Source organism: Cyanistes caeruleus, chromosome Z (assembly GCF_971803275.1).
Source record: "Cyanistes caeruleus chromosome Z, bCyaCae1.hap1.1, whole genome shotgun sequence".
Lineage (NCBI taxonomy): Eukaryota > Metazoa > Chordata > Aves > Passeriformes > Paridae > Cyanistes > Cyanistes caeruleus.
In genome coordinates, this window is record NC_141732.1 from 81854968 (window position 1) to 81866702 (window position 11735).

Here is an 11735-nt window from a genome sequence, read left to right on the forward strand (position 1 = left end):
CCGGTGAGCCCGGCACCGGCTGAGCCCAGGCCGTGAGGGGAGCGCTCCGGTGAGCCCGGCACCGGCTGAGCCCAGGCCGTGAGGGGAGCGCCCCTGTGAGCCCGGCACCGGCTGAGCCCAGGCCGTGAGGGGAGCGCCCCTGTGAGCCCGGCACCGGCTGAGCCCAGGCCGTGAGGGGAGCGCCCCTGTGAGCCCGGCACCGGCTGAACCCCGGCCGTGAGGGGAGCGCTCCGGTGAGCCCGGCACCGGCTGAGCCCCGGCCGTGAGGGGAGCGCTCCGGTGAGCCCGGCACCGGCTGAGCCCCGGCCGTGAGGGGAGCGCTCCGGTGAGCCCGGCACCGGCTGAACCCCGGCCGTGAGGGGAGCGCTCCGGTGCGTTCTGCTGCCAGCTGAACCCCGTGGCTGCGGCTGTTTGCCGTATCCCTGTCACAGCACTCTGCCCGGCTCTTCAAACCCAACCTTAGTGGGGCAGAAGTGTCATATGACACAGGGATGACTGCCAAATGTCATCCAGTTTTGACATAATGCCTTGGCAGAAGACAGAGATGCTCAAGAGGAGACACAGTATTAATTCTACCAGAGAAACTGGTAATGTCAGCATCCTGGTCTAAGGAGCTTTTTGTTTCACTCTTTTGTTGTTGTTTGGTTGGTTGGTTTGGGTTGGGTTTTGTTTTGTTTCTTTGTTTGTTTGTTTTTTGTTTTATTCCACTATCTACTCCTATGCTATATATATATATATACATATATATAAATGTCCATAATTGAAATGCCTGTCAGATGTAGCTGGGGAGAAGAAACAAGATAGTTCAACTTTCTGCAGAGGAAGCAAACAGTATTGCCCTCAACCCCAGAATCTAGTAACAGAAATTCAAGCTATGGCTGAGCAATGAGTGTTTTCATGTCACAGGGGCTGTGAGCTACCATGACAGCAACACACACAACAGCCAGCCTGCTGCTCCAGAGGGAATGACAGCTTCCGAGCCATCCAGCAGGGACTGAGGGTTCCTCCTGCATGCAGAGACAGTCCTGCTACTGGGAAGATGATGAGCTGAACCTCAAGTCAAAATCAAAGAGCTCAGGTATCTGCTAGTCTTCTTGAATACTGACAGGATTTTGAGCAGGGATAGGGAGAAGGAAGAGAGACTAGAATACATTCCTGAGAACAAATTCCATCATGGCACTTTCCTCATAATCATTCATTCCCTGGCAGTCTTTTATCTGTATTATTCTTCCTTAGAACTTCAGGTGTTGCAAAGAAGTCAAGTATAGACACTAAAAATACTATCTTGCTAATACAGTTTAAGCAAAAGAAGAAACAGACCACTCAGAAGGCTATGCTAATAGCCTTAACAAAGTTAGAGTAAAGAAGTGGTTAAGGATCTAGATGATTTAATCCAGTTTTAAGAAAAGGTTTTACAGTGAGCAATTAGATGCTGTTTAAGGAATTAATCGCTAATGGGTCATTAACTCTGACTGGTATTGTACAGTTAACAAGCCGAGGCAGGATTATTAGACTCAGCACCCAATTAAGGAGGAGAAGATATTTACAACAAAATGAACAAATGGGCTTTTAAAATGGAATGGGACAATTTGAAAGAAAGTGTAGGAACATGGAAAACTAGACAGGCTAGAAGAAATATGTGTTTGCATATGCCTCTGTCTCTTTATTTGCCTACTTATATGTAGCTGGTAAAATATTAATTTTTAGTAAAAACTCAGAGCTTTCCTTGAAGGACAACAGCACACAGTTGATCCACTTTCAGGGTTCACATGTACAAGGTATAAGAAAGACCTGTTTAACATGCCAATAAAAGAACAACCACCATAGCTTGCCATAATCTTTATTTGTTAGCAGGTGCTGGATCAGGACCTTATTAAAAGTGAGCAGATATCTTCACCTGCTACTTCTGCTGCCCTGTCATTGTGGTTTTATCTACTGCCAGTCTTTGACTATCTCAAGTAACCAAGCATCAGAGCTTGTGACAGCTGATCAGGAAGTCAAGGGCTTCTTTCCAACAGCTTTACAGGATACAGAAGAACTGTAGGTAAGAGAAAGGGAGGGTAGTAATGCTAAAATGTGGGAAAGCACTATTGAAATTTTGGGGAGTTGCTTATTAACCATGAGCAATAAGCACAGGTGAGAACTTTAGAGCAGAAATTTAATGTCCTCACCTACAAGAGGGTTTTCAGCTTCAGAGCCAGAGCTGGAGTGCAGCCAAATAATGACGAGTGAGATTGTTCCTACCCTGAAAGACACACTTTGAATAGTGTGTGTCTCTTCCTGACACAAGCCAGGCTATGCAGGCACTTCCCAAGCACACCAAGAGAAATCCTTCTCTTGCAGCTACCAGAAAAGACATGCCTTCTTGCTACCCCAGCACCACTGGTGATGCAAGCAAAGCTCACGTGTGAAAGGACCAATAGAGTGAGACCTAAAACTGAAGCAATACGATTTGTTCTCATTTACTCAGGGGTCCTTACTAGAAGTTGGCAAAATACCTTCCTGGTCCTGACAGCAATGGCAGTTCTTCTCCTGGCAGCACTTCCTCTCTCTGTCAAAGAAGCAAAGAGATGTGTGCTCTGAAGGGTGGGCACCACCACCACAAATGCACACATAATAGAATTGTCAAATCCAGAGCCCAGCAAGAGAGTCTCCCTCAGGAGGGCTTCATTCACCCCAAATTCAGGAGAGACCACTCACTTGGCTTCCCTACATGCCCTGGACCAGCACAGCTCAGGGAAGGGAAGCTGGGGGTCCTGAACAGTGTGTGCTGTAGTCCAGAGAGGCAGGTTGGATCTGCAGGGAGGCTGGGGACAGAGGAAAAGGCATTTAAAAACAAGAGGGATTCCTATTATTATCTGCAAAAGAAGCTCTCCATACAATAGATGGGGGCTGCTGTGGAGAAGGGTATGAAGGGATGTTTGGAAACTGCTGTCTAAGGTTAAAAAGCTCTCTGAAGTGAAGCTGAACAAAGCTGACATACTTGTTTCTGACAGGACTCTTAAAAGATACGCACAGATTGTGAAAATATAATTAGACGCCAGCCTTTGTCTGGCCACAATGAGTGGGAAATGGTGAAAGGAGAGGTCTCCCAGTCTGCATTGAATCATCCCCAGGACACAATGAGGGCACTTGTGCATCCTTCTCTCGTCCCTAATGAGAAACGTTAATTGCCACAACCTCCCAAGTGTGTAGAGCACCCCATGCCCAGCGGAGGAAAAGGGGTGTTTCATTACAGCTTCTCAGCCCCATTACAGGCAGTAACGGAGATAATGAAAAATAAAGATGCCGCAGTTTTAGTTTGGGCAGCCTGGCGATGGGCACTGGGTGGGCAGGGGAGCAGGCATGGCCCAGCTCTGTGCCAGCCTCCAGGGGCTGTGCTGGGCAGCCAGAATGGGCAGGATAAGCCTGTCAGGCCCCAGCTGAGTGTCAGTGCTCAGCCAGAGACTGTTTGTTCCTCCCTGTGGGCAACTGGGCTGTAGGGGGCCGGGCAGAGGCCCCTCTCTGCAGAGGCAGCAAGGTCTATCACTGACTCCAGCCTGCAAAGCCCACCTGAGCCTGGCACTACTCCATAAGGGCAGTTGTGGGAGTGGTGTGCCTGGCCCAAGGACTGCCAGGGCTCCAGCCCCACTGTGCCCACTCCCATCTGGGCACTCTGTCCATCACGGGGCTGCAGCCCCCAGTGCCATAGCCAGCTTGGGCAGGGTTCTGCTGATGGAGGAGGATAGAGAAGAGCCCACAGCCAGGGGGCTGTGATGCACCCCTCTGTGTATCACACAGAGCGGAGGGTCCAGCCCAAGATGCCCATTTGGGTTCAGAAACATGATGCACAGCCTCCATGCAGATGGTGGCATTTAATGGTGCAAAAGCAGAACCCCCTTCCCAGGTACGGTAGTCCTGGGTTCCCAGCCACCTTACACAGCTCTTTGCCCTACTGTAGCTTTTATTGCAACTAAAGCATCCAGCCAAGGGAGGAGAGCAAAAGAAATTGTTTTTCCTAAGCTATGATCAAGCCCCTAACTCTTCAGGGGATGTGGAAAAGGGAATTAAAAGGACCACAAAATACAAAAGCAAGTCAAGGCGTAGGGGAAAGGCTGGTGCAAGGGACAGCCTTCCTGTGCCTGGCCATCCGCAGCAGCCAAGGCAGGGTAAGGGTGTCCCTCGGGCGTTCTGGGATGTGCCTTCCCCATGGCTTTCTCCCAGGTGCTGAGAAGCAGTTCAGATTGTCTGCCAGGGTTTGCCAATGGACTGGATGTGCTCCTTGGCCTTCAGCCGCAGGGCTGCAATGCTGGTGTTGCGTGGGTCTGCCTCATCCAAAGGGAACTTGTCCACAAAGGTGGCCCCACACTGATAAGGCGGCGGCGGCCCCATGGCCCCCAGGGGCTGCAGCGCGTGGGTCACTGCTGGAGAGTTCAGGAAGGGTGGTGGTGTGTAGCTGCCAGGCAGGCTCTGCGGCGAGGCCACGAAGCCAGGCAGGGTCTGCAGGGCTGTGCTGCTGGGCACCGGTGGGCTGAGCCATGTCTCCAGGGGCAGGCTGCTGCTCAGAGGACCCATGGGTGTTGCCTGAGGCGAGCGGTTGAATGAGAGGATGGGCGAGTCCTGCAGCTTCATGGAGGTCACCTCTAGTTTCTCCTGCCGCCTCCACTTAGCCCTTCTGTTCTGAAACCAAACCTGCAAGCAGAACTGTGTCAGCCAGGACCCAGGTGGTGGACAGAGGCTCGCCCCTGGCTTCAGCAGTGCACACAAAACAGCAAAGGAAATACGCCTTTGCAAGCTGGGGCAGAAGGGAACCTGGGGGGCTCAGGCGTTCCTCCACGACCCACAGCCCTGCACTCGGTGAAAAACAGTCCCGCAGTGGAGCAGGCCCGCCCATCCACCCGCCACTGCCCTGGCACACAGCGGGTTCAGCGGCCCCGGGCTGGGACGCACTACTCAAAGGGCGGCAGCACCGACGACGCTGGTGCTGGACGCAGGTCGGCCCCGAACCCCGCGCTGTCCCGTCGACCGGGCCGGCCACCGGCTGTGCGGCAGCCGTGCCCAGCGTTTCAGTGGGGCCCCGTGTGTGGCCGGAGCCGTAGCCCCGAGTGTGGCCGGAGCTGTAGGCTTGAGTGTGGCCAGAGAAGTGCTGCGGTCACGGGCCCGCGCGCCGCATCGGGGTTGCTCCGGCCACCGGACCCCGGGGCTGCGCCGAAGCAGGTCGGGCCGGGCCGTGTGTGGCTTCCCGGCGCCGGGGGTCGTCGGGGCCGGGCCGTCGTGGGGGGCCGGATCGGGCGTTACCTGGACGCGGACTTCAGGCAGATTGACCTTCATGGCCAGCTCCTCGCGGCTGTACACGTCGGGGTAGTGGGACTTCTCAAAGGCACGCTCCAACTCGTGAAGCTGGTACGTGGTGAAGGTGGTGCGGTTTCGCCGGTGTTTCTTCTTGGGCTGTTCCTCTTCCGACGGCTTCCTCTCGCCGCTGCTGCCAGCGGGCAGTTCGGGGCTGGCGCTGCCGGGACAGTACGGCTCTGCGAGGGGAAGACGGGAGGGTCACCGGCGGGATCTCCCCGCAGGGCTTGCCCGAGAGCGTGGGGGAGTGGTGCCCACCCATCCACCCCGCGGGACCCCGCGTTCGTCCACAGCGCTCACCTTGGAAGCGCTCGGCGCGGCCTTGGGGTTCGGCTGGCGGCGGCTCTCCGGGCATCTTGGGCAGGCAATGCCGGGGACCCCGCCGGTCCGCCTCCTTGGCGCTGCCGTCGGGCGGGAAGGCGCCCAGCAGCCCGTCTTCCTTGGTGAACCCCAGGATAGCCTCGATGCTGTGCAGCCTCGAGGGGTTTCCCCCAGGGCTCCGCGCCGCCGGGGCGGCCAGCGAGAAGGCGCCGTCGGCCATAGCGAGCGGGGCGCCGGGCGGGTGCATACTCCGCCGCAGCACTGCGGTCTCACCCGGCTTCCGGGCAGCGCGGGCAAGTCTGGCACGGTGTCACCGGGCGTGCTGGCCTCCTTGGGGCGGGGGAGGAGTGCCGGGGGGCGGTAGGCAAGAGGGAAGGCGAGGCCCCCGCGTCTCTTCAGCATGGAGGGGGAGGCAGGGCATCCCTCGGTCCCCGCCGGCCGCCCCGCCCCTCCCCGCCGGCCCCGGCCCCGGCCCCAGCCCCAGACGGCGCCGGGCGATGCCATCCGGGGCCCCCGAGGCGGGGCGGGGCGGCCCCCGCTTCAGGCGAGAGCTAGCCCGGGCTGAGCGCCGCGGTCGGAGCTGCGGGGCAGGGGCAGCACTGTCAGAAACCGCGGTGGGACGGGCGGCGAGAGACGCGCCGGGCACGGGGGGACAGAGCCGGCACGGCGGGAGCCGCTGCCGGGGGCGCGGTAAAGGGAGATCAGCGAAGGGGACGGAAAGGGGCGGGAGCCCGGGGGTGCCGGGCCGGAGGACAGCGGGTCCCCGGCACTGCCCCGAACTGTTCGGTGGCTCTCGGCGCCTCGCCGCGTTTCTCTTGCTCGACGGCTACAGCCCAGACTCCTCCCGGACGGTTTGTTGGTGCTTCCGTTTCACGGTGGCAGCTCGAAAGCTCCTGCGGCCCCGGCCCGACTCAGGAGCACTGGCGCTGGTGCTCTGCGGGACTTTCGCTCAGCGCCCGGTTGCCTCCAAAGGCATTTCACAAAACAGGTGCTTCTGGGCAGGATGGACGCAGGATGCGGACTCAGTCTTTCAGACTTCACAAACCCGAGGAAGATCTAAGCAATATTTGTGAGAAAGCTTTCCAGCTGCTGTAGGACAGAGCCTGTGAGAAGAGCTGATTCTGTACCCTGTACTCCATGGTGCGAGTGGGGTTTGGAGTGTAGCAGGCAGGGCATGGCTTCATGGGGAATGCACAAAGTGTTTTTGGAGGTGAGGCAGGAGAGCCAAATCCCACACATCACTTTCCACACTTGGCTCGGTGGAAGATGTGGACTCACCATAGGGGGTGGTCCGACCGACCAGGGTAGGACCGACCAGGTAACAGCATCACATCTCCTGCATCGATCTTTTCCCTGCTTTTGTCTTTCTGTCATTTTATCACTTTTCACACTAGCATTTCCCAGTTCCTCTGAGGCACCAGCTACCTTTTGTCACAGTTTGTTTACATGACAAACCCAGTAACATCTAGAGTGGTTTTCAGTCTACACTTAGCTACAAAGATACTTCTGTTTGAAGTCTCAGGAGAGTGTATGTGAAGGAGAAACACCACTGCTGCTGCTCGTTCTTCCAGATATATTAGCTAGTCTAATAAGTATGACCTTTCAATAAATTTGCAGTTTTTTAATTCCCCTTCTACCCCAGCTGGCTCCATATCATATAGATTTTTCCAGAGAAATCACTTCAAAGATTAGCAGTGCTTGCTTCCAGTGTCCACACCTTTTGCAGGTTTATGTTCTGATGTCCCAAAGCTGATTTCTTTTAGGAGTGCATGGCTTCTCCTAGCTCCAGGTGAGGTTTGCCTTCACTGACTGCTGCGGGGGGAAGGGGTTGGTTTGAGGCCAAAAGAACTCAGATGTCCGTTTGCACAGAGGGAAGAGGCCAACAGAAGAGACAAGAAAAGGTTACTGTAGCTTTTGTGGACACTATAAAAAGCCAGTCAATACCATTGTAGGGACACTGGAGGCTACTCAAAGCAATCAGCCAGGGGCCATTGTGTTCCTTTAATCTACATGTGTGTTTCCCAGGAACTCTATTAGTGAAGATGAATGAACTGTGCAATGTTCCTAATTTCTTCTAATTTGAAGCTGGGGGTTTATAGCACTCAAAACCAGCACAAAACACACCTGTCCCTCCATAAGTCCTGGGCAAAAATGGGAATCAGTTTTACTTGTTGTAGCTAAGAAATACAGGAATGTGAGATGAAGGAGCAAAAACCCTTTAGTTAATGCCATAAAGGGCATTAGATCCTTGCACAGATGCTGCTTTTGGGGTACCTGTCGAAGTTGTCAGTTATAGGGTAAATACTCTATTTTTTTTTTGCTGTTAATTACAATATGAAGGCAGCCAAAAATCCTTCCAGCTCTGCAACAGGGCGCTTGACTCCCATACAAGAGGCCTTCCTTCCTGACAGAGAAGGCTCCTCTTTCCTCAGCAGTAGAATACTCTGCTTGTGTTTTCCATACATAGCTACGTTTGTCACTGTAGCATCCTTCTTGAAGGCGAGTGGAATTGCTGTAAGAGGAAACCACTCCCTTGATCCCAGTTTGAAAAAATACCTGAAGAAAACCCATAACCCTGTTATGGGAGGAGAGAGAGCTCTGACTCTTCCACCTCTAGATCTCTGTTTTCTCTCTTGCCATGCTTCAGGCATGTGTATCACTGTGTGACACTCATGAGGCGTTACAGTGCTCCAGGGAGGGAAGAAGTCTAATGGTTCTTCTGATTACACAGAGTGTTTAGATAGGCAAAGAATGGTAACTGAACATTTTCCTTTGGGTCTGATATCCTGTCTGTCAGTTGAATCTCTTGCAGCCCTCTGGGATACATATCTTATAAGTATGAAGCCTCAGAAACTGATCTTTGGTACATCACAGCTTTGCAAAGACCGTTGACCTTTGGAAACTTATGGGGGCAACAAGAATCAAATTTAAGAGTATTCATTAGGGGATGAAATAGGTAGGGTTTGTTACTTGCCTTTCCAAGGAAGTAACAAACTTCCTTTTCCCATTCCATCACCTTTTTTATTTTTTTGCAATGCATTATTAAAATTTCTGCTGAAGTTATGCTTGGAAAGTAACAAAAATTCTCAAGATGGACAATTTGTAAAGTGCAGACATCTGTACCTCCTTCTTGTACAGTGAAGACTAAAGGGAAATGTAGTCACCGTTGAGACATACACATGGGACGTGGTTTCACACAATGAAATCAGCACCATAAAATGCCACAGATTCCTCCTTCCTTTTCTCCTGCCTTTTCTTTATGTCCAGGTGAAATAATTACTGCCTTGCAGAGCAGAGATTTGAAGCTGAAGTCATGCTGCAGGAGAGACATCACTCTCCGGACCAAAGATGTGCAGCAGGGAGGGCCTCCCTGAAAGATAAATGGGGCTTCCAAGGTCAGACTGCAAATCAACAGGAGGGAAGCAAGGAAAAGGAGGAAATATTCACCTAGAGGAAACCTGTACCCTCCTGCAGTTTGTATTCTCTGTATCATCCAGCAGATCATTAAAAACAACAAAAGAAGGCTTTGTTTTTTCCCACCCCAAAAATTCCTAAGGGTGCGGTTTCAGAACCTTCTTGAAAACATAATGTATGAGGAAGGTGCTGCCTCCTCCTGTCACTGCATCACTCACGCCTTCCTTATTTTCTGCTGAGTCTTCATTTGGTCTGCCCAGGAGAATCAGCTGTGTTTTCTCCACCTCCCAGGGTATGGTCTGGCAGTCAGGAATTGCACAGAGATCTTGCTGTCTCACTGTGGGTCTGGGCTGTGGGTATGGGATAGGTTCTCAGAGCCAGGCAGCCCTTTCTGGTGGGATCCCCATGTACTGGGTGCGAGGGTGCTGGCATTTTGGCTCGCTATGGTCAGAGGGAGGGAGGGGAGGTTCATGCTATAAGGCTATATTAATGCAATCCTTCTTTACTTGTTTTCCAATTAGCCTAATTGAATTCGGATTGCTTAAAAGTGGGCACTAGAGACATTTATCTTGATGGGATGACTGTCTTGAGCTCCAGCGATCCTATTAACTCTAAGAACCCAAATCCCAGGTAGGGTCCATCCAGCAGTAACTGCCATGTGACCTAACCCTTTAATCTGCTCCTGACAAAGACACATGGACGCACAGACATGTCCCTGTCCGTTCTCACACGTGCGTAGCTGCATGCACACACATACATGTGCATTTGTGCACAAATATGGACACAAACATTCCCAGACTCACATATCAGCACATGTGCACTTACACACGTGCAGTGGCTCCCCTGTGACCTGTCCCCAGAGCTAAGCATCTTGAGAGCTGCATGTACCTGGGGTGGCCCCACCACCTCCTACTCATATGCCTCCCCAGGTCTGTGGCTGGCAGCCTGGGAACAGCCGGTGTTGGAGGGGTGAGCCCTGCAGGTGCTGCCAGGAGCAGGCAGCCACCTCTGGCAAGCTGCAGATCAGGCATCCATTTAGGGCAGCATAGATTTGCCACCCTGCCCTGGCTCTGCCACTCCAGATTGAATGTGGGAGCTCTGGTCTAACAGTGGTGCCTAAGGCAGCTCACTCCCATGCCAGCAGTGCTTCAATGGGGCTGGGCTCCCATCCTGTGCCAGTCCCAAGCCACCCCCCAGTCCCACTTGTCTCTGCCAGCCCTGACATTTTTTTGGAATCTCATTAATCATTTCTTTGGTGATTCTGACTGTACTTTCTTCTCTGACCCTTTAAACTGTGAAAATGCTGATCCTGTATCTGCTGACAAATTTAATTAGATCCTTTAAAGCACCAGATGCTTTCAGTAAGATTTTTGGGATATCCCAGGCATATTTTAATTCAAAGGTCAAAACCCTTAGGCTTGTTTATTTTGGTGTTTTATAGATAGGACAATTCAGTCTGCAAAGCAACATAACAGTGTGGAGATACCACCCAGATTTATACCAGTGCAGAGAGAAATGCACTGAGCCTCATAAACCTAAGGCTGGTTGAGCTGAGCTCGTGACTATTTTATCTACTTTATGTAAAGACCTCCTAAAAGATCCCACTTGTCTTTCCACATAGATAATTAGATTCTGTGGTGCCACGTGAGAGAAGAATCCCAAGAGGAAGAAATCAGATCAGAAGTCTTGGTGGTTTTAGGCAAAATAGCTCGGATGCTTGAGGTACCTGCTGAAGATAGGTTTTCTTCACTAAAGAAATTACCTGTTGGATGAGAGCCATTTAATGCACCAGGACATCCTCTGGAAAAAGCAAGGAAGGTCAAAACTTGTCAACTCTGTGTTTCTTAGGTAAGAAAGAAATGAGCAAGAAGAAAATGCATATTTTCTTAATGCTACAATGGGTGAAATATTGGATAATGGGTTTTCAAGCAAGTCTGTTCAGTTTCTATTTGAAGAGTGATTGATGAAAGAATTTCCCCAAGCTCTATTTGTAGGAAGGAATCTCAGCTTCCTTTTACTGTTAGCAAACTGCCTATGTTCAGGGAAACTAGAAACTACTTAAAAGAACATTTAAAATATGGTTGTGAGAATTGTTTTTAGAAAGTGCTTGTGTGCTCAGCAGAAACATTAGGGAAAAACTGGCAATCAACTTGAAATGTGACAAAAGATTCTATTCAAAAATAGGTAAAAGATATACAAATAAATGTATTTGCCAAATAAATGTAATTTGCCTTAATCAAACATGATCCATATGTGACAAACACACAAAGCTGCATGCTGCCCTCTGTTTTTTTGCAGACATGGAGGCAGGCACCACTGTGACTGTCAGTAGTAATGAGCTTTTTAAGGGCAGCAGCCTTTCTCTGGCCTTTTTCTGTATCTCAGTGGCTGTGTCAGTGCACCAGGAGGTGGTAGGGGGACTTCCCTTGCCACCTTGGCACCCAGCAGCTGTTTGAGCAGGAGGGAGGGGAACCTCTCTCCCTTGCCCTTCTTTCTGCCTCACTGCAGAGGTGACTTTGCCAAAAGGAGAATTTGACCTCCTTTCCGAATGACCGGTAAAACACTATGGGCATAGCACAGGCTCACATCCTCCCTGAGATGCTGTGTCTGTCTGTCTCTTGTCGCTGTCCCCATGTAGCTGTGGATGACTCCTCTTTATCTGTGGAACCTGT

At 51.9% G+C, this 11735-nt stretch overlaps 1 protein-coding gene across 1 annotated transcript; it reads right to left on the reverse strand.

The window, feature by feature from the left end:
* Nucleotides 1-1824: 1824 nt before the first annotated feature.
* Nucleotides 1825-6015, reverse strand: RAX (retina and anterior neural fold homeobox). The gene is made up of 3 exons (XM_086867261.1): nucleotides 5629-6015; nucleotides 5278-5507; nucleotides 1825-4671 (listed from the first exon to the last, which is right to left on the reverse strand). Exons 1-3 carry the CDS (start codon nucleotides 5894-5896, stop codon nucleotides 4219-4221), a joined length of 951 nt encoding a protein of 316 aa, XP_086723387.1. The 5' UTR covers nucleotides 5897-6015; the 3' UTR covers nucleotides 1825-4218.
* Nucleotides 6016-11735: the final 5720 nt, after the last annotated feature.